Source organism: Molothrus ater, chromosome 1, assembly GCF_012460135.2.
Source record: "Molothrus ater isolate BHLD 08-10-18 breed brown headed cowbird chromosome 1, BPBGC_Mater_1.1, whole genome shotgun sequence".
NCBI classification, from domain to species: Eukaryota; Metazoa; Chordata; class Aves; order Passeriformes; family Icteridae; genus Molothrus; species Molothrus ater.
Window position 1 is genome coordinate 113,592,700 of NC_050478.2, and position 27,600 is coordinate 113,620,299.

The 27,600-nt window shown below is 37.7% G+C and overlaps 1 protein-coding gene across 1 annotated transcript in view; it reads right to left on the bottom strand.

The window, feature by feature from the left end:
* Positions 1 to 27,600, bottom strand: part of ATP6V1H (ATPase H+ transporting V1 subunit H) — a 47,749-nt gene that overhangs the window by 13,273 nt on the left and 6,876 nt on the right. The window contains exons 3-12 of the mRNA XM_036406470.2: positions 24,317 to 24,419; positions 22,811 to 22,900; positions 17,575 to 17,688; positions 14,800 to 14,904; positions 13,654 to 13,707; positions 11,391 to 11,488; positions 9,760 to 9,952; positions 6,564 to 6,742; positions 5,649 to 5,774; positions 3,399 to 3,500 (exon numbers count right to left, since the gene is read on the bottom strand). Of these exons, the coding sequence (XP_036262363.1) occupies positions 3,399 to 3,500; positions 5,649 to 5,774; positions 6,564 to 6,742; positions 9,760 to 9,952; positions 11,391 to 11,488; positions 13,654 to 13,707; positions 14,800 to 14,904; positions 17,575 to 17,688; positions 22,811 to 22,900; positions 24,317 to 24,419 (1,164 nt within the window). The remainder of the gene's footprint in view (positions 1 to 3,398; positions 3,501 to 5,648; positions 5,775 to 6,563; positions 6,743 to 9,759; positions 9,953 to 11,390; positions 11,489 to 13,653; positions 13,708 to 14,799; positions 14,905 to 17,574; positions 17,689 to 22,810; positions 22,901 to 24,316; positions 24,420 to 27,600) is intronic.

Here is a 27,600-nt window from a genome sequence, read left to right on the forward strand (position 1 = left end):
AAGGACTGACTTAAGCCACTGGATGTTCAGGAAGTCAAAGGATGTGAAAAAGGCATTAAACTCAAAAGCTTCCTTATGATAGAAGAATGCAAGAACCAAAATGAAAGGTTAAAAGCCTATAATCACAAATGGTAATAGGCTCTTTCAGATGACAATACATCACTGAAATTATGGCTGAGAACATGAGGAGTTGAAGAACAGCATTATCATTCTTGCATAATGCTGCCTACAGGTACAGATCACTTCCCAGCCATGAGTTTAACCCAAAGGTCTAAACAGTGAAGAAGGTTCACAGTGAATCATGTTCGTTCAAGTTCCAAACGTGTCCAAAACACTACATTTAGTTTCCCCTCTCCTCAACTGCTGCTTATTTTACAGAAGTAATAGAGCCCAGTGTTACAGTTATATGTGCACATCTTCTGCAGTGACTGCTCCCCATAACATCACTGCACTAAGCCAAAACAGTGTCATTTCAAAAAAAGTCTCTGGATGCTGAAGATTCAGGTTTTAACATGACCCATTTAGAGGGAGAAAGAAGACATAGCAGATAAAGACAAATGAATGCAATTTAGACTGTTATAGCAGAAAACAAATATAAAATCCACACTACTTATCTTTAAGCCAGGGTGAAAAAGGGAATGCAAGTTTTTTTCTGAATCCTGAGCTAAGAAAGAGAATGGCTCTAGGTGTCCATCTCTTAAACATGTAAAACACAAAGCCCACATTCATAGCATTTAAGAAATTCTAAGTGTTGATTGTACATAACAATAACCTGTAGGCCACATGGAAGCTGTGCTGGCAGTCTGCATTTTTAATGTCAGGAACCAAGAGTGCTAAACTTTATTTCTGATGTTACACTCTCAGAAAATGCATCTTTGTGAGCCTCAGGAGAAGCCCACAGTGATACTGTCTCAACAATTTCGTCCACAAAGTGTAATTTTAAAAGCAACTTAAAATTATTTAGGCATTGGAGAACAGCCATAAAAAAAAAACACAGGATCTTGTTAACAAACATTTCTTTTGTCAGACAAAGGGAAAGATTAGCCAGAACTGTAGCTCTAGGTCTCCACTGTGCCTAGCAGGTGAAGTTAAGTAGTTTTAGTATCCAATTCATCTCTGCAATCTTCAAAGGCTAAAGGATGATCCAGTTAGGGTTCACAATAAACACTTAACAGAAACAGAAGTATTTAGGACACCTGAATTCTTCTACTCTTCTAAACCAAGGAACTGTATCTGTTCTTGGAGTGAGTCATGCAATGACAGATTAAAATACCAATCACATGTGGGAGCAGTACACAACTGTGTACCAAAAAAACATAAGAAATAGATTATTATGCTGGAATGGACACACAGTCCATAGACATTTTAAGCTTTTAGTTAGTTCCAAAATTGCTGAAGTCGTATTTGGTAAGAATACACTGGATTACAAATGAAATTCTTTAAAAGTTTGTTCAATGGAACAGAAAGTTAAATAAGCCAAGTCTGTAGACAGAAAGCAGCTAAAGTATTAGAATTTGAGATAAGAATGTGGGTTAGAACAGTATCTAGGACACTTTTTATTTGCTGATGACCACTTCTTTTGAAGGCTGGCACATTGCTGAATAGGCTTAACAGCCTGGGAGCTAAGTGGAGCTGCAGTCCTAACAGCTATATTTTCCCAACCACAGACAGAAGGATACAGGTCCTGTTTATCCACTCTGATTTCATAGCTTTGCACCAGCAACCACATGGCCATACTAGCCCACACATTCAGGTAAATGCATGCTAACTATTTCAAGATTATGGCAAATATGTAATAAAATAATGTCATACAAAGAGCAGGTCAAAGCAGGAACAACCAGCATTAGCCAGTCCTCCAGCTTTGCCACTTGCAGCACTATTAGTTTCCACCTTACTGAAGATATCTTGCCTCTCCTTCAAATACCATGTCAGTTCTTACAAGACTACAGGGGCTGGAATCAGTACATCTTCCTAGCATACATATGGCCTGAAGTTTCAGTCTGCTGTCCATGATTCTACTACTGTCAAGACAGCAGTCTGCACAAGAAGAGTTCATGAAATTCCCAACAAGGCTAGAAGGCTGTTCTCATCTTATCTATTGACCTGGTTTTAGCTGCAGTAGTTGATTTTCCTCTTTGTACTAAAAGCAGTGCTGATTTCATTATTGCCGAGCAGCATTTGCACTGCACCCAGGCCTTCTCTGCTCTTCACCCCACCAGCAGAGGGGCTGGAGCTGCAAAAGGACTTGGGACAGGACAAAGCCATGGAAGCTGACCCCAGCTGCCTAAAGGGTTATTCCATACCATATGGCAACATGTTAGCACACAAAACTGGGAGGAGGAGGAGGAAGAGGGGAACCATTCAAAGTGATGGTGTTTGTCTTTCCAAGTACCCATTATTCATAATGAAGACCTGCCTTCCCTGAGATGGCTGAACACCTGCCTGCTCATGGGAAGCAGTGAATTAATTCTCTATTTTGCTTTACCTATTAAATTGTCTATATCTCAACCCACTATTTTTCTCACTTTTACTTTTGTTTCTCTTCCCCCATCCTGCTGTAGAGAGAACAACTGCCTATATGGACCCTGAGTTGCCAGCTGGGGTTAAACCACGACATCCATTAAATCCTGTGCAAAAACCAGGAACAGACTGCTTCTTTGCTACAAAACTTAAGTCACATGTGCCTCTGTGTAAGTGATGAGCCAGTTTCCTGCAAAAACCAAAGGCTTCTTTCTGCTTCAATGGTCTCTACCTTAGAAGTGCAATTACTCAGTAAACATCTTTCCTCATAGGTTTTTAAAGCAGGAAAATATGGCAATGTCCATGTGTATTTCAACAGGAATTTGAGTTTATAATGAACATGAAAGCTTTCACAAAAATGAATATTTGTCTAGCTAAAACATGCTTAAATGTAAGAGTGAAAACTGAATCTGTGCATCACTGAAATTACACCAGCAATTATTCGTGGAAAAAAATTTCTTTGTAGTCTTAAGTCACAAAACAGTCTTTAGCTGGAATAGTCCATGTCTACCCCAAGTCCAGTAATTACAGTCCAATTAGTCATAGAGAGGAAAAATTATATGTTCATTAAACTCTTGATAGTTCCTCCAATTTCTTCTGGTACCTGGCTTCTCCTTTAGTCTAAACATTGTATTCAATACTTTAATCATTGGTTCCCTTTACAGTTAAGAGACATTGAAATCTGTTAAGTCAGAGATCCAGTCTGCAGTTTCTCATCTGATCTAGTTTGTGTTTCCTTATCTTCCCAATAAATAAAACTTAAGCATAACCTGCAATCCCTTTGCAGCATATTTTAATATAAATAAGCAGAAAAGGCCACAGGCACAGTACACACTCCAGCTACCTTCTAAGACAACAACATACTGGCATTTTCCTACCGTTTCCCACGGGGATAGTGGCGTACATATTCTCCCACGTCATGAGCAGCTACAGCCAGCACCTGTGGATCATCAGAAACTTCCAGAAGTTTTGTCAGGATCCTAGGAAAGAATGTGAAACAATGAAGTCCCACATTTTCAGTTGGTTTTTATTTTTTTGTTTTGGTTTTCTTATTTGTTGATGGGTTTTTAATCAGTGATAACTTAAAAAAAAAGCCCATAAGCATAAAAATGTTTTACAAGTCACCCAAACAGTAAAGCTAGAACTTTTTCCAAACAATGCAGTTGTACTTAACAAAACAGGGAACCTGCCCTAATTAACAAAATTATTTTAAGTATTCACTAGAATCAGTTTAGTGAACTACATACACAAATACCTATAACCAAGGATTACAAAATCTCTCCTTTTTTTTTTTACTTTGGCTCCAAGACCAACAGTTCTGAATTCTAAATAAGCTCCATTAGAAAGCAGTTCTTTCCTAACTCAAAGACTGAGATGAGAGCTATGCTCCTTGCAAATTACTCCAGTGCCACATTATTTTCATAGCATGCATAGAAACACCAAGCTGTAAGAAGCATAAAACAGCTTCTGGACTCTTAACACTGTCTGAGTTTTTTAATTAAGTAGTTAAACCACCTTTAGTGAAAAACAGCTACAAGTAACACCGCTCTCTAGACAGCAATGAGAAGGGAGGAAAATAACACAGATTATGAAGGTTAGACACAGCTGAAAAGGTTAAACATAGAGATCACTGGAAAATTAGAGTATTCTATGCTTAGTGAGATGACAAATGTGTTCTAATCAGACAAAGTTAGAAACAAGCTGAAATCGGTAGGTTAAAAATTCAACTGGAATTTAAAAAAGGAACATGCAGGTAAAATTAAATTACCACAGCCACTGCCTCCCTAGAGGCCAGAAAGTGACAGGAAAACCACTTCTCAAATGAAAAGAACTACTTTTGACAAGAAGAGGAAGCAGAAACTTGAACCATGAGACTAAGCAGAAGACACCAAAGAGCCATATAATGATGTTGAACAAAATATAAGCCCAACATCAAGGCAGGTAATAATGCAGAAGGTACGAAAACAATTATGTTTAACAGTAGTGTGAGAGTATTAGATTTAGAAAACTAATAAGCAGGCAGATATGGAAAAATAAAATTATATGGCTCAAAGCAAATAAGGCTTGTTTGTCAAATGCCTTCCAAGGCAAAAAATGAAGTTCTGAGGTGCAAGAATCTCCCCATTATGTTGTGGCGGAGGGTGTTTTTTTGAGGATTGGTTTGTCTGGCTTGGTGTTGAGTTTTTGGGGGATTTTCTGACAGTTGGAGGTGTGTCAGGAACTACTGAAGATCACTGTCTTTGCAGCAGCAAAAGTGCAAGGAAGTCCCAGAATCAGGAGAAATAAATACAGCAAAACATTGTAATCACTACAGGAAATACTAAGCCTCAACATCAACTTCATGCCACAGTTGTCAGCATCTAAAATTTTTAAGTCTATAATCCTACATATTCAACAATATGCACACAGGGAAGAATTTATCGGAATTTTTCTAAGGTGTCAGGCCAGCTGAAATGCACGTAAAGCTCAGGATCACCTTGCTCTTGCCATGTCTTTTAATATCTCACATGCTCCATTTGACCTCCTGATTTCTGTTAGATCTGGCACTTATTAGCAAGCCCTGAACTGGAAGAACACCATGCATTATCAGTTAATGACAAGAGCCAGGCATCATTTCAGGACACAGTTTCATATGCCAGACAGCCATTCCTCAACTGCAAATAAATATGGTTCAGGTTCACTTCATCTAACAATCTATATACTCCAAACACAGTCCCAACACAAAACAGACACATTGCAACATAATGCACTGAGTCAAATTTCTCATGGAACAGTAGCACAACTTTCAATTCCAAAATATCCAAGACAGAAGTTCATTACTCAGATCAACATCACCACACAACACAAATCTAAGATTAAGATACAGCAAAAACACTTTTTTAATCAAATCAAACCTACATGCAAGTTAACTAAAGATATTCCCTCTATCATAAATACATTTTTACCAGTAAAGCAAATAAACAGTTCTGGTTTTGAACACAGTAAACTATACATTCTAAAATAAGCAGAATGTTTTGGCTTGCTTTCATTCTTGACTTTGTGCTAAAATGTAAACCTTTATTAGATTCTGGTTCATTTAAACACAGAAAATACTAAAGGATCACATTATTCAAGACTTGAAAACTTACTTGAGTAGTTCATAATTCTTCTCATTTAGTCTTACAGCATTCTCCCGCCAAAACTTCTCAGATTTGTGCACAGGACTCCACTCCAGTCTTCCTGACTTGAGCTCAGAGCTGTATTCATCAAAGGAGCTGTAACACAAGACCTAAATGAGATATTGGCCAAACTTCTACAAACACTTTGAACCATATGCCCAAGCCTATCCCTAACGAAGCTGGAGCTCAAATTGCTATGACACATTTGGAAGTCAGTGCTCTGCAGAGTATGAGAATTGCTCCCTGCAAGTTTTTTTTTTTTGGTAAATAAGAAAATGCATGAGAGGCAATAAGAAAAAATTGTTTTCAAACACAACCCTCTATCCACCCCAAAACTATTCCCAGAAAACAAATTAAAAAAAAAAAAATTAAAAACCCAACCACGCAAATGTAACATTTTGGAATTTAATTCTCTGTTTTTCTGGGTTTTTATGTTTTAACTTCCCCAGTCAAAGATTTCAGTCTACCTTCCATCCACTTAAACCTTGGACACTACCTACAACATGCACTTCAATTTAGGCACAAGACCAAGAACTAGGTAAACACTAGCAAAAACTCGAGTTAATCTGGACAGTAGAAATTATTCTAATCAGGTAGACTTCAGTTTTGACTGGAAATCCTTTAAGATCACTTTTGAGTCCTTTAGCAATTTCTCAGTTGCAAAGATCACATTTATAAGTGAAGACCTTTCTATTTATTTTCTATTCAACCTCTAAATGCTGACATACAATAGGAAACTAGCAACCAGCACATCTCTGTATGCTCTATCTTACTAAATAGCATTTACATATTATAATTCTGTAGATATTTTAGCCTTACAAAAGAAAAAGGTTCTACCAACATTCACATAACTGCTTTTTTTGAAGTGCACACTGCAAAGCATACCTAAGGTCCTGCACGCTCTCACCAAGCTTGTCCAGTAGAAATTTGATATCTTCACTGATGTCTTCATCATCATATTTCTGCTGATCCAAATTCTCTAGCTGCTTTAAAACCTTACATTGAATCATGGCAAGAGCATATTCTTGGCGAGTTTCTCTCTCCGTAGATTTCTCTAACAAATTCTAGGGAAGTAAAGATGTATTTATTTTGTTTAAGAAAAGACTACTTTGAAACAAAGTATTTTAAAGAAATACTCTTACTGGAACTTTTTTCGTTACTAAGTGGCAAAATTGACCACTTCCTGAAAGCATCTCTTTTTTCAACAATAGAAAGTACTAGTTCACCTGTTTTGAATATTTTCCACATGAAACTGAGGTGACTACAAATACTATTCAAAGAAAAAGGGCAGGCTTATATCTCAAATACCAGAACACCATAAACAGCCACTTTTATCTTGGATTACCATTTTAGCTTTCTGTGCAGCAATAGCATAAGGCAGAGAGCCTTTAAAAAAATAACCTGAAGTCTTCTTTCCAAATCAAAGTTACCATCTGGATTAGATCAGCTCTTTTCAAGTTTGGGAATACTCCAACTAGACATTTTTATTTAAACAGCAGCTTGTTGGTAAGATTGGAAGTATAAGCACAGAATGCAGTAGTCAAGTTCCAATATCATTTAGTCATTACATTTCTACTCAATTTTATCAGCTTTCAATTATATTTTTCAATTGCAGCTGGCCACCTGCACTTTTTGATAAAGCTAAAAACATGAATTTCATACAAAAGACAAAGTCCTTAATAAACAGAACACATGTTCATATAAATAGGATTTAACATTTGCCAGAAATAAACAGTGAAACTATATAGAAGGAATTTGACTGCATCACTCTTGTGACAGAACTATTACACTTAAGGTTATTTTATATCAGACATCCTATTAGTTACTGAAGCAGAATACTGCAAATCAATTTTAAAACTTGAAAACTAAATATAAGTCATATTACTGCTTTTAATGGCCATATATAATTAGCTTTAATGTGCAAAAAAAAGGCGCCCCAGTTTCTACTTCAGTGAGTGAAATAAAAGGTAATTCACAGAAAGTAATGCTAGAGTTAAAACTGCTAATGAGAGCAAATGAAAAAATAATGAACCTTAAATAAGACAATTCAACAGGTTCAAGGAGCAGGTGGATAAAGGTTCCAAAGAACTCCTAGTTAAGATAATGGCAAACAGATGTGGAAGCTATTCCAAATATTATTACCTATCTATACCATAGTGAGATGCTCAAGCTTTTCATAGTGAATTTGAAAGGATATGTTAACAAAGTAAAAACACAAATATATGACTATATAGAATGGATCAGTAAACCATTCAGTAATAAAATCCAAAATCTTAGGAATAAGACTAGCTCTACGAAACAGATGTAAAAGGGGATAAAAGTATGAAAAATGAGGGGATAAAATAATAGGTAGAGAAAACAGTACATTCAAAGAGAGAGTAGTGCCCAATACTTGTTGCTTTATAGAAAAAAATACTACATTTGCAGTTATATACTTCAGGCACTAAACTTGATAAAAAGGTGAAATATGTCAACTTAGGAGAAGAAGTAGAGAGTACATCCAAGTTGCCAAGACTCATGGAGCACTTTCCATAATGCATAGATAGATTAGGGAATCATCAAGCCTAGTCATTTATTCAATTCCCCCCCCCAGAAACTGTGGCATCTCATACAGGACAAGGACTACTTTTCCTCTGCTACCTATATTAATTTTGTTTCAGAACTCACAACTCTGATGTCTAATTTCTAATCTATTATGTTCCTGGCTGCCAGTTAACAACTCATCTTCACGCCAACACAAGTCCTTAATGTTGGAGAAAGGAAACAGCTAAGTTACACTCCCCCAAGCCTGTAACAGAAACAGCTTATTCTTTCTTAGCCTTAATTTAAAAAAAACTTTAGCTTCATTTTTGTCTCCTCTTGCAAAACACAGTAGATCTAAGAACTAGCAATTATTTCTCCTATTTTTTATGACCTTAGAATAGGAAGAAACTGGATATTAACTGCTGAGCTTCTCAGCTTCTTTTTCTCTTTTAAATTTTTTTTCCAATTTGTCTTGCTATATGTCCCTGCTTAATCCTAACATTAAGATCTTTAAGAACACTACAAGATCTAGAGATTAAGAATAGTAAGAATATATAGTAAGAATAGCTCCAACTGAAAATTTCATACCACTGTTCTCCTTCAACAAGACAAACAGCAAATTCTTATGCTCTGCTTTATCCAGAAATATTTCAGTGGCAGATGTTTCCAGATAGAGAGACAGAGTAAGCACCTTCACACAGCTTATCATTGCTAATCAGCAAATCAGTAATCAACAATTTCCCTCTCCCCATACTAATGTGCTTGCAACACTTACTATTGGAACATCCAGCAAAACAAACAGCTTCCAAGACCTGCATTTCCTACTCAGGAATACCAAGTGCTGCTTGAAAACAGCATTACAAAGTTGTTAAAAAAAAGCTTTCCTGTATTACTCACAAGACACTTAGCAAACATGCACATAAAACTAGTAGCAACCATGAACCTAAAATGGTACTCTCATAGTAAAAACATCAAGCCTAGGAACTCAATTCTTCCTAATTATCTCATATAGGAACAGGAATTTTCAGGTAATGAAGACACAGTAATTCAACTAATCACTCTTACATGGGTATTCTCATCTGCCTTTACAGAGCCACCAAGAAAAGATTTTTGGACTAGTAAATAAAAATAAGTTCTCAGTGGGAGAACAAACATATGCATTCAAAATAATACTTTGTTAATTAAAGCTTCATAAGATAAAATTTATCAGCTATTAATAACTCCAGGGTTTTATAGTAGTTCCAATAGGAAAAAACCTTGAAGTAAAAAGGAGAAATCACTAGTGCCTGTGTTAACATTGGTCTTTTTTGTCAAGCTTATTATAAGAAGGCATTGACAAGCAGATATCTATTACTAGTAATAACCTATGTATTACCTGTAGCAAATGTTCAAGTTAACAAAAAGAAAAAAAAAAGAGGAAAAAAAAAAATAACCAGAGAGTTAAGCTTTCAATCAGCTTATTGATATGGTCCAGCAGAAATAACTGTTCATCAGCAACATTTGAGACCTAGGAATCTGCAGGAGAAGCACAGCATGACTGCAGTCAACAGGTACTCACCCGAAATGCTGCGAGGATGATCCTGGTTACTTTCTCTTTGACAGATTCCTGAAGAATGTCCGAAAGCACGGGGACAATATTGTACCGACGAAGATATTCACACATTTGAGGGCTAAATGCCAGCAGCCACACACAGAAAATCATCTGATACTGCAGCTGAAAACCGCATTTGTTGCTCAAGACACCCATGATGCTAAAAAATTGACATAGTGCACATTTAGTTTTTAAATAATGACTACATAGCTTGCATTGCTCCACTCTGAAATGTTAAAAGAAATGGTAACACAAACTTATTGGAAAGAGCTGCTGAGGATGAGCATACAACACACATTTCACAGTAACCTGCATCACTATTTATCATTGTATAAGCAGCTTGTTCAGAAAGCCATCTTTTAAAGAGATGTTTTTTTTCACATTAGCCTTAAAGCCATAAAGCAGCTTTTTACATTTGAACTGATGTGGTACTGTATCCATCTTCTGGTTAATGAAGACAGGTTTTCTACTGGTATGTTTAAAGCATTATTTGACATTCTGGAAGAAACAGAGAAATCTCAACTACTCCTTCAGACTTAAGAAGAAATAAATTGAACAAAATCTACACAAATTGAACCTCGTTCCTTAATTGCACTTGTCCACAGGAGTGTCTGAAATGAGCTGAAGTATTCATTATTTAACAGCAAGTTCTCAGAAAGTGTCTCATAGATACAAATATACAAAGTACTGTTAGAAAAATAATAGCACCACAAGATCTTCAGGAAGACATCATGCAGCAGGTTTGCTCAGCTGGAGTTTTGAAAATTTAATAAGCAATTTACAGGTCAATTTTGAAATAGATAACTCAATTTAAAATTTAAAAAAGAATCGACATTCAAAATCATTCTTATCAAGTTTAAGACCAGTTCAAACATGGTGAAACACAGGCTTATTGTAATGCTTTAATACTTGATTAAAAAGCTTCCTTGATTTCAGCAGTGTCACCTTGACACACAGGAACATCACCTGAAATTTTACTTCACTAAGAATTTTGACTTTTCTCCATTTCAGTGTAAAGGGATATTTTTCATTAAGTGGAAATTATGTATCAACCATCCCCAGTAGAGGCACAGATGGCAGAAAAATTATTTATAGGCAAGCAATTTTTAAATAAGATTAGTGCTGAAATCCTAGCCTAATGCAAAGCTATTTATTAGGAGAATTGGATAAAAGAGTGACCTACTTGAAGCCATATGTGGAAAAAAATACTCTTAGCTCTAGAAAATGTTTCTCCTTTCACTAATATTTTCAGACAGAACAATTCCAAACTCTAAGACTAGGATGATCAGCAGAAACTCATTTTGTTAGTCCTTGTTCTACAAAAAAATAAACAGAACATCTTCAGCTGAAGACAAATGGTTATATTCCTGTTCAGATACATACTTAAGCAGTTCTTCTTGAACAGGGAAGTTGCACCAATGCCTCAACAGTGCAAGTTCTATTTGTTTATTTGAGTCTATTAATGTCTGAAAACAAATCTCTTTTGTAGGCAAACAGAACAGCTGCCTATTACAAGAGAGTTCTATTCCACTGAAAGATCACTGGGGAAAACACTACTAAGTGCATGTATATCCATATAAATTGAAATAGGTGCTCACCAATTTACTCCATCTGCTTCTACCCATGCAAAGCGGTATTCATTGACCCTGAGCATCAGCTGCAGACATCCAGCAACACATTGTACATACTGGGAACTCTGGGTGAAAAGAACAGCACTTCTTATCAGAAGAGTCAGGTAGTAAGAGTTGAAGTACAGTTTCCTTAATTAGGCTTTACTGGCATAAAAGGAGAGAGTTCTGAATATTAAAGAAGTGTTATGCAAGCAATACCACTTTACATTATCAGAATATTTGAACATGCCTTACTTCAGTATCTATGAATGAAAGCTGTCTTCTGTTTGAATAAAGTTGCCAGAGCATGTTTTTCTCTCTTCTTACTCAATTGTCAGCATTACCTTCACTAATTCTAATCATACATTAATCAGATATGCCGCTGATAAAATCTTGTTTGCTTTTTTCCTCCCTATAAGCCTTTTCCTTGAAATTCTCACACTAGCTCACTCACATAATACAAATTCAAACCTTTCAAACATTTAATGAAGTAAAGAAGTTAGGCAATCCCATATGAAAAGAAAGGAGGCAATAAACAGAATTGAAAATAAAGAGTAACTCATTCTGCGTCTCTCATGAGAGATTTAAGTGCTTTATGTAAAAGCTAAGTCAGTGCATCTGGGCTCAAATCATCTAGAAGATCAATTTCCCTGTGAAAGTGTTCATTTTCACACTCCATGAAAATAAAACAGCTACAAACACACAGACAGCTCTCCCACTCCAAATAATGCATTAATTTATCTGGATCACCAACCCATTGAATTTGGAGTTTTCTTTAAAAAGAGTCTGTCATAAAAGCATTGTCTTCCAACACCATTATAATTGAAATTTCGTAATAAGATTCCAGTTCTCATTTCCTGTATAAAATGCTACAACTGCATCTCTAATTTACTCTGAAATTAGCCAGGATCTGCTTGAAAATCCTGCATAAGCTAGATCTGAAATCCGAACACTAACGAAGTTAAGACAATACTTACCCACTTTAATTATCTAAAACATATTTGCACTCTGCTGCTCTGGGTCCCTGCCATAGCACAGTACATCCATGCAGTGCCACAGTGCAATGAATAATGATTTCTGAGCACATCAGAAGAGCTCATGGCTTCACAGTAAGTGCTGCTGTGTGCTGCAGAACTATATATTCTTTTATGGCTGTGTGACAGAGGGCTGTCAGTCTAACGAAACCTAACACTATGGAACACAGATCTGCACATGAAATACTGAAATACTTCAACTTATATGCTCAGGCCATTGTTTTATGCCCTACCCATAGTCATGAACAACAGTCTGGCATATTTTCTACTTCAAACCCCAGATGGGCTTAAAGTAGAAAAAAACCTCCTTTAAAGACCTCCACGTGTAGAGGAGGTTTCTCCTCTACAGGAAGCTAACACTTTAAAGCCATGACTATACTTTGAAGAACAACAAATCCCAAGTTAAATCTTCTGAGAAACTGTGACCACTTTCAGGCTGCAAAACAAAGACCAAACTGAATTCTACTCCACATTTGAGAAGTACGATAAACTGCCTCATCATGCCACAGCACCACAGAAAATCCAGTCAGGATGATCACTTGCATTTGTTATACTGCCACAGTTCATCTCTGTAAAAGCTCAGCAGCTTTTACAGCTACATGAAATTCAGTATTTAAAAAATGTTGATGCAAAAAGGACAATCTGTTTTCCTCTGAATTCAAGCTATTCAGATATGAAAAGCTTACAGCTTTGAAAGCACTCCTGCAATTTCATGCTACAGTGGTTTATGGGCAATATCAGCTTTAATATCTGATGTGCCCTTTTCTGAGTTCTGCACAGCACAACAGCCAAAAGCTTCTCAGTTTCAGGTTTCTTCTACAAGTCCAACAGTGGTAAACAGACAGTACTGAATCACAGAATCATTTGGGCTGGAAAAGACCTCTAAGATTACCAAGTCAGGGACTTAAAACTGTTTGAATATTAAATTAATTTTACATATTTTTTTCAAGTTTTAATAAAGAAAATCCTAGATACATCAACAGATTTAACAAGACAGACTAACTTGTAAAATATACACTTCCATGCCAATATTCTATGTGAAATGAAGTGCTTAAAAATACTTTTGTTTTTTGGCGCCATCACCTGGCACTCTGCTGTACAGTTCTGATTCCAAGTACTTCTTATCACTGGCACCAGAAGAGATCTGCACCTTAATCCGAGGAGTGAACATCATCTGCCCAAAATAGTAGATTGACAGATTTCAAAGATATACTCACATCACTTGTGGAGACTGCTCCTGAATCCACAGAACCCCCTGTACCACGTAGTTTCTAGGAAAAAAAAAAGTTTAAAATCAGAGTTTAAAATCAAAGTTTAAAATCAGACACTCTTCACCCTTAAGGAACAGCTGTTACCAAGTTTCTTTCAGTTCTCCAATCTTTCTAGGCATTAAAAAAAATTTAGAATCTATTAGATACTTTTCCTGCTCAATATATTACTGTAATATATTGTATTTATTTCCCTCACACACCTCATGTCTAGAAGAATGTGCTTGGAACTGATCTGGTACATCAACATTTTTAATTATTTAAGTGTGGATGTATTCAAGACATTTATTTATCTTAGAATTTGCTAATTGTACTCTTGCATCTTTCTGAAGGAAATTCCAACTTTAAGATTCTCCCTCCAGAGGGAATAAATAAAATTCCTTTTTAATAAGCCCAGGTTTCTAAACTGGGCTTATTAAAAAGGAATTAATATTTATGAAAAATATACCATTAATAAATCTACTGAATATTTCTTGGCTCTCCAGAATCCCCTTCTACTACAGCACTAAGAGGAATGAGTGACAAATCACTGTGTCTTGAAGGAAAAATGTACAGAAATTAATGCAAAGGAGAATGATTCATCTTTGAAGGAAAGCCTGAAGTTTATGGTTCAAATGGAGCCAATACTATAAAAATACTGTCCAAGTAACTTGGAATTTATTCAGTTTCAAGATACAGGACTAGAAGTAAAGGCTTTGTACTACAGTAAACTGGTTTTGATATTCAATTTCTGCTGCCATGTTACTTTTCTTCCCAGCAAAAAACTCTGATAACCAAAATAGTAGAGGCAAGACAACAAACTCTCATCTCATATTTTCTCAGTGTACAGAAGAAAAAAGACAGTGGTAACCAACAGAAAAGGCCAAAATATTTATTATTAGTTTACATTTCAAGGACTGGAGTAAAACACTTAAAATACTAAGTTAAAAAGTAAGTGCTTGAATAAAGAACACTTAGTTTTAAAAATGACAAAGTAAAATATCATTTAAAAAAAACAAAACCAAAAATATACCTCTTGTTTGCACATTTATACATTCATATTATTTAGAAAGTTTCCAAAGTTACTATAAAGTTTAAACAAAAGCAGCTTTTTACCTGTGAACTAAGCTGAGTTTTAATCCAGTTGAAATAGTAATTCAAGTCACTGCCTTCCATAAGCTCCCTCCCCCAAGCAGCCAGTTTGGCAATAATTCTTGCTGCCTGAAAAATAATGCAATAAACCAATTATTCAAAGACAGCAATTTCAGAATTCAGTGAGAAGTTATGTAAACTTCAGAAACCAGTTTTAGATACAAGTTAGCCCCTTACAGAAATCTACCTGTTTTCTATGTAGGGGACTCTTTGTGCCTGTTATCATTTACCTGCAGCTGTTGAAGTTCACAAGGCACCAGTAAAGAACTCAGAAGGAGATGGAGGGAAGCTGTCAATGGGCTACTGCTGTAGGACACTACTAGAGTCAGAAATCAATCAAAAGCAAGACACTGGGTGGCCTAACACATGCAGGTTTGATTTAAGCAACTATGGCATATGCCAGTACAAATGGTAACATGGTATTGAAGTTTTTTTGTACTTAAACTGAAGGAAGTCATCTTCAAGAAGGGAGACGTTTCATGCCCAGAAAAAAAAGAGCAGAAAAGTAAAATGGAAGGTACAATTTAAGAAAGAAGTTGGGGAGTAAAAATGTGGTCAGGTTAAGAATTTTCATTATGCCTATGGCTTTAAGAATACTTAAGAGTATATTTCTACATCAGACTTTACAAATTATATTTGAAGTAAATCTACACCGCAGCCTGCAGCTAATTTGCAAAAGCATTTAAGCCAGCTTACATCTAAAGAGACAGTGTAACCAAGAAATTACTGAAGCAGGGGCTCATTTGCATGCAGACAGTTCCATGATGCAGTGAGGACACTATTCCAGCCACCTTTCCACCGTACTGCATTCACATGTGCAGCACCACCTCCACTGATTGTAGAGGGATTACAAGTGCGAGTCTGGAACAATAATTGCTACATTAAAATGTGTCAGATCCCCTTCTTAATGCAAGTAAGTCACCCTAAAAATCCCTCCAGCTTTAAAACACAAGATATTAGCTCTCTAGTCAACATTTTTTCTGAGTTAAAACTGCTACCTGGCCCCTGAATGAGAGACCATTTATGTTTAGCAGAATCTGAGCCTACACAGAGGATGAGTATTTTTATCTGTCTCATCAGATGTAATGATGTGCCATCAAAAATCTTCCAGAGTGCATAGTAAGGAGAAAAATAAAATAAACCCAACAAAAATCACACAATCCTAAAATTTGTGTTTAAAAACATTCACATGCTTTAAAAAAAAATGCACTGTACTAAAAGGTATAATAAGGCAGGAAACTTAAATCGTGTCCACTTTCAGTGGATTCTCTTCACATAAGATTCTCTGTGTCTTGTCAAGTTATTTGTACATTTTTGCAGTACCTAAAGAATACAATATCTGAATAACACAAATCTGAGTAGAGAAATGCTGACCATCAAAATTTCTATACCATATGTTAAAAAACACCATTCCAGGGAGACTAAATAGTTTGCACTGCAAGGGTCTAAAAATTATGCTTTACCTGCCTATTTGGGCAGTCAGCATTGTCTGACAGCTCAAACTGCAGTTTTGCAGGATGGGTCTTCAGTAGCACTAACACCAAAAAAATCACAAAAAACTGCATTGGCCAATAAAGAACCCCAGCCACCTCCTCCCTCAGCTACATCAAGAAAACGGATTCACATCCATGCAGTCAACCTGATTAAATAAATAAACAAATCAAGCCTGACATTTTTCTTGAGAACAAGCCAGCTCACTGTTCAAGTGGCAGTACAGCCCCAAACACAGTTGCACTGGCCACACCCCAAGGCAAACAGCATGGCTTGCTCAGTGTCCTAGAATCCTTGCACCAGTTCTGCCCCCACAGCCTAATGCAGACCAGTTAGTGAGTTTCTAGTTTGTCTCTGATTTGACTCTACCATATCATTCCAGCACAAACATATGCAGTGTATAAAAATTCATAGTTGTTGCAGTCTTCTCTTCCTCAAGCCATAATGTAAGTTTAACTGTTGGAAACTGGTCTCCACTAGGAATTTACAGTAATAAAAATGTATTTTTGGCCTACAAGAAAAAAAAAAATCTGCTGAGATGAAATATCCAGTTCTCACCACTGACAACAGAAGAATATTTAAATTCCAGAAAAGCTACTCCATATACAGAAGCAGCAAACAGTAGTAGTAGTCAAAGCATAGCAGAAACAATACACTGCACATGGCTGTGGGTTTGGTTGGGATGGACTTAATTCTCTTCATAGTAGTCCATATGATGCTGTAGTTTAGACTGGTGTCCAAAACAGTGCTGGTAATGTGTCAATGTTTTAGCTGCTGCTGAGCAGCACTTGAACAACATCAAGCACTTCTCTGTTTCTCACTCTACACTTCCAGTGAGGCAGTTGATAAACTGAGCATATGACAAAATAAGGTTCATTGAGGTAAAGATATTTCCTTTGCACAAGATGAGAATTTAAATTCTAATATTTGTACAGCATTGTATGGCAGCTGTGATAAAAGAATTTCAGGCATGTTTTACTGTACTTATTGTTCTAAAGTCCCTGCTTTTCTGAATTTTTAAAACCTGCCCTAATCTCCCAGAAATAAAACAATTCAAATTAACAATGTAACTTTGCTTTTTAAAATGTGGTTAGGTGAAGTTATATTAAGAATGACTCATCTAGACTGCAAGAAGAAAACTTTGCAGTCCAGGCAGAAGCTTAGTTTCAAATTCCAAAATCTCCTGAAGAAAAAGAGAACCAGCATTTTTCTCTACCATCTTCAGAGACAGGTTCATTTAAAACTTACCATATGCACAGTGAAGAGATCTTGTCGATTCAACATTGGCAGAAAATAGGACCATGCAGTGTTTTTACCACGTTTTGCATAATCAAAGAAGATGCAAACACGCTGATGATTTTCCTGTAAAAATTGAGAAAGGAAAAGATGACAGATTTGTAAAAGCATTTGACATAAAACAGCTATTTGCTCCTTGGTATGTTAGCATAGATTATCAGAGTGTATCCTGGCTTGTAAGACCCCACAGAAATTTTTCAGTTAGACTGAAAAATTTCTTGTGGATACCGCTCATTTCAGCATTTTAATAGTCAGATTGGAGATTTGGGGTGGAAGAAACAAACCTTGAAGCCTTAGTTGTATCCCAGTACTGCAACACCTGCTTGAGCAAACCACATATTCTTCTGAACATGCAAGTGGAGTAAGGCAAATGAGAAACAAGATAAATCCTGTCATTTTTTAAGAATGACACTACTCTTCATCTAACCAATTATGCTTGATTAAAGTCCAAACAAAGTTTTCAATGTACTGCTACTTCCACACAAGAGCCTTTTGTTCAACTTCTACAAGTGGAACCTTAGGGGTAAAAATGAGCCTTTCCATTCCTCTCACTGGGAAATGAGCTCTTCTCTCCTAGATCAGGCTGCAGCTGATTCAGCACTTATCTCAGGCAACCTGCATATCTATAAGAGGACACTGCCACCAGAATTCTGTTCTCCAGGGCTCCTACCCTGAGCCACAGAGACCACAACTACCTGAGCCTGGGCACAGCCTCTTTAAGTATTTCCCCTAATAATCACTATGCAAAGCAGCTATTACAGTTCTCTTTACAGCAGGCCAGAGAACAGGCCATACAATCATGAAGGAGAAAGAAAAGCTCTGCTGTTTTTTAATAGCCTAGAATAAAGACAGACAGTCCCAAAAAAAAATCTCACATTTGAATTCTTGCTTTTCCTCCAGCATTTCCATATGCATTCCAGCCAGGTGTCCTGGTGGATTGGAAGCTTTCCTTCTGAAGAGATGTTTCCTCACTGAAGTCAAACTACTTCCACTAAGAACACAACTACCATGAAGGAAGGCAAATGAGAAACTCACAAAAGGACAGTATCTCAGTCTCCACTGTGCAGACATTTTAATTTTCAAACTCCCTTAGCTAGAAAAGCTTTTCTCCATCAATTCTGCACCCTGTTATAAAATCTAGGGATGAAGAACCAGCTAGGCAAGCCTCCTTGTTGGGATATGATCCATTAAGCACAAGACGACTTGAATGTATCCATGATTCAAACAGTGGCATCTTACTAAGCCTTAGAGCTGCAACCAACCCTTCCTTAAAAGTAACACTCCTTACCTGAAAACACAAGTTTTCTCACTTTTACTCTTCTGATTCTCTTCCCCATCGCCCTGCTGCAGGAGTGAGTGAGTGGCTGTGTGGTGCTCAGCTGCCAGCTGGGGTTGAACCACAGCAGTATTGCACCACACAGGCTGCAAATTGCTGCCCTGATCACTGGCTGGGGAAGCTCAGATGGCACCAGTTATCTGCCAGTTATAATCCACTCTCTACACATAAAAATGCACCCAGAAATGTTCTCAAAATTTGTTGTACAAACCATGAAATAAACAAAAATAAGATCTCAGGGACACAGAGCCTTTGGTGAAGAGTTTTTACTCTGTGAGGGCTCGCTTAATGAGAAATGGCAGCTCGATCAAATAAATCACTGTTAGCATCTGAATGTGTTAAACAGTCTAGCTAAGAAAGATCAAAACTTACCAGATCAATGAGTTCAGTTTACAACATAACTAAGGAGGAGACAGACAAGTCTGGAAGCAGAAATGCTGAAATAATTTCAATATGTTGTCAGTCAGAAGACTTGTCTGGTTTGCTATTAAGGTGCAGGATCAAGACAGAAGGGAAGGAGTGGAAAACTCCCCGCAGCCCTGAAATATGTAGTGTTGCACCTTCCAAGGAAGCTACTGACTACACTGATGAAAAGAGAATTCTGAAGCTCTCACATCAACAATTGAATAATTTAGCAGCTGTCATTTCTGAAGAAGCATAATGAAGTTCGGGTGATACTGCTACCTGCACCAACTAGAGTGTAGGTTCTTAAAGATTTCATAAGTAACAGACTGTGTAGTGTGATTAGGTCACTAATCCAAAGAAATTGTTTCAAGAATTTATCAGATAAAGAGAGTAAGAAATGTTTCCTCAAGGATGGCAATATGCTAACACTTTCCACCTTCTGAAGTAAGCAGAAGGGTGATAATCTTATATGGTAAACACAACACTAATTTCATGTTTGCCAGTGTTCAAAATAAATCTTTCTTAGAAAGGTCATCAAATCAGTAAGTAGAACTGCTGGAACAATCCTAGACATCCAAGTAAGCTTTTGGTGAGCTCAAAACACAGTTAACGTAATTTTTACCACTTCACAAGCAAAGCACAGAAAGATAATAGAAGCACCACAGTCAGTTATTATCGGACAAAAGCTGAATTCTGCTACCTGCGATAGTTTTTAAAAGTTCAGCTGTCAAAAGCAGCTTCAAATATTATTTGCTCACCTCATGAAACTGCAGCAAACATACTTTCTCAAGGCAAATTTTACTGGGAGTCAAGGCCATGTCCTTGAACAATTTCTTGCTTAAAATCTTTGAATATACTGAATTAAGTTGAGTCAGGCAAAGACTAGAGACTTCATATCCACCACAAGAAAAATGGGGCAAGAGTATTTACATGAGCATGTACTGACAGGACAAGGGGGAATGCTTCAAACTGGGAGTAGGTTTAGGTATTAGGGAAAGATTGTGAGGCACTGGAACAGGTTGCCAGTTGTTCAACTGGCAAGTGAGCATCCGTGGAGGTCTTCAAGAACAGGTTGGATGGGGTTTTGAGCAATCTGGTCTAGCTGAAGGTGTCCATAACCACAGCAATGGGGCTGGAATCAGATATCTTCAAGGTACCCTTCTAACCCAAACCATTCTATGATTCTATGATACTGTGGGTTCCTGTGTCCAAGCAGTCTGCAGAGACCCTGCCCTAAACTCACAGTCACACCATTATTGGCCAATATGCTGCTTTCTGACAAGAATCCTACACCTTGAAAATGTGCCATAAGGCACCACTGGCTGTATGTTCCAACCCCTGAACATGATCAAAACAAAACAGAAGTCCTGTTTCAGCCTTGCAGAGTGGAGTTGTCACAAGTTAGGAAACTCTGAGATAATGCCATGTGGATGCCTTCACACAAGCCTTCTATGCCAGCATCCCTGAATAATGCAATCACACACAGCATCGCAAAAGTCAGTACAGCCTTTCAGATACTGAAGCAGAATTTCTGAGGTGAAAAAGGCATTCAATTCCAAACAAAAGCAAATACATAGTGTGCACCAGTATCTCTATTCTGCTTTATCACTATAAGGGCTGAATAATTTAAAGCCATTACATTTAACATTAAGAATTCCATCCATGCTGCTTCTGGGACAGGGTAAGGCCCAAAATGCAGCCATATCATAAAGTCAAGAAAACACATACATCTAACCACCTATGACAGAAACAATACAGCAAAAGAGAGATTACTCAAAACTGCTTTCTGTGACTACCTAGAACTATTTCATCTGTTCAAAAGTGGGCCAGTGAAAGCATTACCTGTGGGGTATTAATTCCACAGCAGAGGAGATAGCATCAGCTATCATCTACTGTAGCTGCAGGCCATCTGTTAATGCCAAAGCACATTAGCAAAACAAGATCTACGAACACTCACAAGTTCTGGAAAAGGGCAAGTGAAATGATGACTTCTCTGGCCACTGATGCACAGAAAGCAAGACCCATTCCTCACAAAAGTAGCCATAATAAGCAGAGTTCTCACACCCTGAGCCAAAGTTTGTCATCCAATAGGTAAACCAAAACAAGGTATTCCCAACCCAGTGTCCTAATCAAAGAATGATACTGAGGACACAGAATCTCTGTGCTTCTCTCTGAGACGCAGAGGTCTTCTCTTCTTCTCAACGTTTGTGTCACACTTGAAAAAATGTAAAACTTCATGAGAAAAAGTGACCAAGCTACAGATAAGTAAATTGCTACCACCACCACTAGCTATTATCCTATTAGCCCAGATGTCAGGGCACTCACTTAGGGCTCTATTGTGCAGACAGGCACATGAAAGAACATCATGGTCCCTGTGTTATACAAACTGTGGAGAGGTTCACACTTTTCAACTTGTCTGTTGTAACACGGAATAGTCACAGCAGGAACTAGAACTCATGTAGTTCACCTCCTAGGGCAATACTCTAAACCAACAGCACTAAACACATGTCACTGAAACCTGGGATCAAATATATCATAAAACAGGAGAAGAGAAACTATCAAACACAGATGGTATATGTGAATACTAGGAAAAAAACCTCACATAACTCAACTCATCTTGTTACATCACTCCAAATGCCTTCTCTTAGCCAACTTCAGAGCAAGGAAACATAAAAGCAGGATTATCTGATTGGGTAAAGCCTCTTCTTGAGTTATCCCAATCAGCTCAACAGTCTCAGACCAAGTTTAATAGCGTGCTCATATAAGGCACTGTTGTCCACAGCTACAAAGAGCTGTATGTCACACTGAATTAAAAGTTCCTCATTTGTAAGTAAACCACCCAGAATTTCAGAACACGTCCCAAGCAACCTAAATTATGTTGGAAATCTTATGCTGCAGAAACTAAACCTTCTTGCTGAGGGTAGCCAAATTAACACCTTCAAAGGAAAAGCTTTAACAACTTCATATCCTCCCTGTACCACAGGAAAGGGCTGAGGTCACAAGTCACAGAACTTCGGCATTGTTTAGGTTGGGAAAGACCCTTAAGATCACCAAATCTACCATTAATCTAACACTGACAATTCTAACACAACATAAGCTGATATATCGAATGTAAAAAGTATTTAGAAAAAATTCCACAAATTAAGATCACATGAAATGAAACCACTATGCAACACTAGCCTTAACAACCAAGTTTTGAATTAAACATAGTTGGGAACCAACAGACAAGCATAAAAGTTTGTTTTATTTCTAGAATTTGAACATATTACAAGCTAAGTTAGCCTTATAACTTTAGGTCTAACATTTAATCTCTGAAGAGAGGATCTGAAAATTTAGCAGAGTATTTTTAACACAGTATGACAAACACCTGAAAATACATTAATTACACTAAGGAAACATTCAAGCATGCATTTAAAGACTTAAAAATAATACAGATTATTGACCTACTTGCAGCATATCATCAACCATAGTCAGAATGTACTGAACAGTCTGTTCCTTGGAGATATGAGTCATCAAGTTTATAAATGTTTTAGCACACTAGAAAAATAAAAGAGACATTAAAATTATTATTAGCAATTGTCTTTGTTCCTTTTGATAATATAAAACAGGATCTTATTAATTCACAGTTAAGTCTTACATAAGCATTGAGCATCCCAACATCTTATTCAATTGCAGTAAGAGATTAATACATTTGACATTATCTCACAAAGAAAATTCCCTGTCACATTGGTTGCTACCCTTTACAAATTGTTTTATGGCTTCCAAATTAAATAAGTACTTGCTAGTGAAAGTCACCAACATACTTGGTTGCAAGTCAGATTAGAAAAGCCTCCCCCAGCACCCTTCTTTTAATGGTAGTGAGATCAAGTAAACTGACAGAACAGCAACTAAGAGCACAAAAAAAGTTTCAGCAGTTTGAATGGAGGGAGGAAGACACGTAACTCCCCTATTCGCTTACTATATAGTAAGAAAAGTAAGTATGTAGAAAAATCTTTGTTCATCTTTGAAGAATGTTACAATTTCAGCAATAGGCTGAAATAGTTACAACATTACTTCTTACACTTCCTCCTCCCCTTCACCAAATTCAGCTAAACCACAAAGAAAATTGAATAAACTGCTACATTGTAATTATGTAGTAACATATAAAGTACACCACATGTTTTTGTTACTATGCAAACTATGATCCACTAGATAACAGTAACACACCACAATTTGGAGAGAAGAGAAATACAAAACCAAAACAAATGGCCTAAAATTAAAGTAGAAAAAATGGCCATAAATGTTTGTGTTTTGAAAGCATCTACACTTCACCTTCCTCTCTGCCTCTCCCAATCCTCTTGATGTCTGACATTCTGTGCTAGAACCTCAGGCTGAGATACTACTGATTCAAATATTAATTAAGTGTCTTTGGGCATCCTGCCTGGTCTCCATATGGGCAAAGGGCCAATTCAGTCCTGAATCAGCTCTGTCCAATGCAAAGGTCTCATATCTTATGATGCCTAAAACGACATGAGACACCCATATCCAAGTGAATCCACCTTAGCAGTCAATGGACTTCATGCTCTAACTAATTATAATTGCTTAACTAACTAAGCAGCAATCTTACTGGTAGCAGCTGTCATCAATAAACTATAAAGAAAAAAATCTCAAAAAAAAGAAGTGACTCAAGTACAAGTGTGCATGATTAAGTAAACCAGGATGAGGGAAGACTTGAGCTAGTTAGTCCACAACAGAGTCAAAGGCAGATGATATTTAACAATTATTTAGTAGGTTTTAAAAATAACGAAATAACATCCAACCCATATCTAAGGAAAACTTAAAGAATCACAATAGCAAGCTTTATATTTATTCTGGAACATCTTAACTGTATGCATACAGTTAACAACAATAAAATAAGAGTAGATTTGAATATTTCCTTCCTCCCCAAAAGAGACTTCATTAAAATAAAGTTACTTGATTGCCTTCTGATTGCAACAACTCCTGTTTTTCTTCTGGATTTCTTTTCTGTTCAAATCGCTGAATAAATTCACAGTCTTCACCTGAAATCATCTGACCTCTGAAAAACAAAACATTAAACTGTAAGTAACACGAACAGTAAGTTGAAAATAACTGTACTGGGTTCACATGGCAAGACTGTGTTAGTAGGGGACTGCTTGGATGGCTCCTATGAGAAGATACCAGAAGTGGACCCAGTGTCAGACAGAGCCAGTTCCAGCCAGCTCCAGGACAGACCCACCACTGACCCAACCTGAGCCACTCAGTAATGACAGTAGCACCTCTGTGATAACATATTTAAGGAGTAAAAACTGCTGTGCAACAGCAGCTGAGACAGGACTGAGGACATGTGAAAGAAACAACTCTGCTGACTGCCAGATCAGTGCACAAAGGAGGGAGAGGAGGTGATGCACATGCCAGAGCACAGATTCCCCTGCAGCCTGTGGTGAAGACCATGGTGAAGCAGCTGTGCCCTTGCAGCCCATGGAGGTCCTAGGGGAGCAGAGATCCATCTGCAGCCCATGGAGGTCCTAGGGGAGCAGAGATCCACCTGCAGCCCATGGAGGTCCTAGGGGGAACAGAGATCCACCTGCAGCCCATGGAGGTCCTAGGGGGAACAGAGACCCACCTCCAGCTCCATGCTGGAGCAGGCAGAGGTGCCTTACAGGAAACTGCAGTTCATGCAGGTTTCTTGCAGGACCTGTGACCTCAAGGGCCTGGAGCAGTACATGCCTGGAAGACTGGAATCTGCAGAAAGGATCCATGCTGGATGAGTTTGTGAATGACCATAACCCATGAATAGGACACCTCAGGATGCAGCAGGGGAAGAGTGTAAGAAGGAAGGAGCAGCAGGAATTGAGTGTTATAAAATGGCCACAGCCTCCATACCCCACTCCCCTACACTACTCAAAGCAAGGAGGCAGAGAAGCTGAAGCCAAGTTGAGCCTGAGAAGAAGGGAGAGGGTAGGAGGTGGTTCTTAGATTTTTTCCTATTTTTCATTAACCTACTCCATTTAATCAGCAATAAATGAATTTAATTTCACCAAGTAGAGCCTGTTTTGCCCACGACAGTAAGTGGTCAGTGATCTCCCTGTCCTCACACCTCAACCCGAGCTTTTTGCTAGGTTTTTTCCCCCTGTTCTTTTGATGGAGTGTGTCCTGTCCTGATGGACACCTAGTAACCTGTCAATGTCAACCCACCACACAAACTTTGTTTCCTTCATCTTGAGCTACCTCAGAATCATAAAATGGTTTGGTTTGGAAGCAACCTCGAAGAGTCCAGTCCAACCTGGCCTTGAACACTTCCAAGGATAAAGCAGCCACAACTCTCTGGGCAACCTGTTCCACTGCCTCACCAACCTGACAGTTAAGAATTCCTTCTTAACATCTAATCTAACCCTTCCCTGTTTCAGTTTAAAACCATTGCCCATTGTTTGCCCACTGTATGCCTGTACAAAAAGTCTCTCTCCCTCCTTTTCATAAGCACTGTTGAGGTACTGGAAGGTCTCCCCAAAGCCTTCTCTTCTCCAGGCTAAACTACTCCAACTCTCAGCCTGCTTCTGCAGGAGATGTGCTCCAGCCCTCTGACCATCTTGGTGGCGCTGCTCCAACAGGTCCAAGTCTTAGCTGTGCTGAGGACCCCAGAGCTGGATGCAGCATTTCGGGCAGGGTCTTGTGAGGGCAGGGTAGAGGAGATACAGTATCAACCATATCACTTTACCAATGCTATATCCCACAACAATGTAACAGGCTCCTTCCTGCAAAGGGTCTCATGTAAAAAAATTTAAAACTTATGGTGGAATAATCTCTCAAAAGTCTTCCCCATGCATCGCCTCTGAACAGCATTCTCCAAATAATTTTTAAACTTCCAGGGGCTGAATGCAATGTCAGTTATAAGAACTGAATTACACACAGCTAGCACATTATGCCAAAATGATAATACATAACATGAGTAACAGACTAATCCAACCAAGAAATAAGTGCTGAAAAACAAAATTAATTGTCACTTTAAGTTTGCTGTAAGCACTGAAGAAAACTGTAAGGAGAACAGAGATCATGGTTCCTAATTTATTTTTAGCTTTCATTAATCCCATCTTGAGTTTAAAAACTGATATGCATGCAAGTTCATCTAAACACATAGCAAGGGGGCTTGATATAGTGAACTGTTGTGGACACCTCTAAGATAACAGATGTCTACTTATCTTCTCTTCAACTTAATATTCAAGTGGTTACTGCCATCATCAGTGCTATTTCAGAAAGCTGTAGACTCAGCTGAAGAGTCAGACAGACTTGCAGAACACTACTGGGGTTTTTTACAATACAAAACTTCACATCACAAGAAATAAAAAAACTTGTCAAAACAGTACAATCAGGTACTCTTCAGGTAAGAAAAGTAATTTTAAATCAAGTAGTCCTAAAAATATCCAAGATTTTAATAGGTGACTACCTTTACTAGGCAATACCAAGAGGGCTTCAGGAAAGAAGAAAATCATGCACAGTCACAGGGGATGAAAGCATTAGACACTCCTGCTTCAGTTATTTCCAAGACTCATCTCCTTTTAATATTTCCACTGAATGAAACACCTCTTCCACTTGGCAAAGCTACGTAGCATGGACTCTTCACCCATCTTTTCCATATTCAAGGTTAGTTTTCAGATGTTCCATGACTAGAGATTACATTGCAAACTTTGCAGGAAGTGTTCACTTTTTTTTTTACCCAAGTGGCTCACCTGGATTTTTGAAATAGAAAAGTAAGACCTATAATGAGTTTTTTTCTTTCCTCTTACTTAAATGAGTCTGTCTTGAGTATGGCCTCATCACAGAGCCATCTTTTATTTATTTACTATCCAGCAAAGAACATAAGTAGTCCAGTGCCATGTGTGCTACTCCTATGTTCCAGCTGCTTTGTTACAGATATCCTCATATGCACTGAGGAAAGACAACCAAGATTTACTAAAAGGAAGATTCCTAAAGACAGTGGTAGGGTAGCCCTCACCCAACTTCTGCAAAAACTTGAATAATTATAGATGAATCATATGTGATTGGCCAATGATGACCATGCTGCTACCATGCCTTTTAGACTGACCTATGTTCTTTCTTGCCTATTAAGGGTGGATTTAAATAGTTATGGAAAGAGGTGGACAATTCATCTGCCACAAATACTGAATTTAAAGACCCATAACTAGAAGCCTCTTTTGTTCCAAATAATGCTGACCGAGCCAGGGAGTCATGGATCATACTGA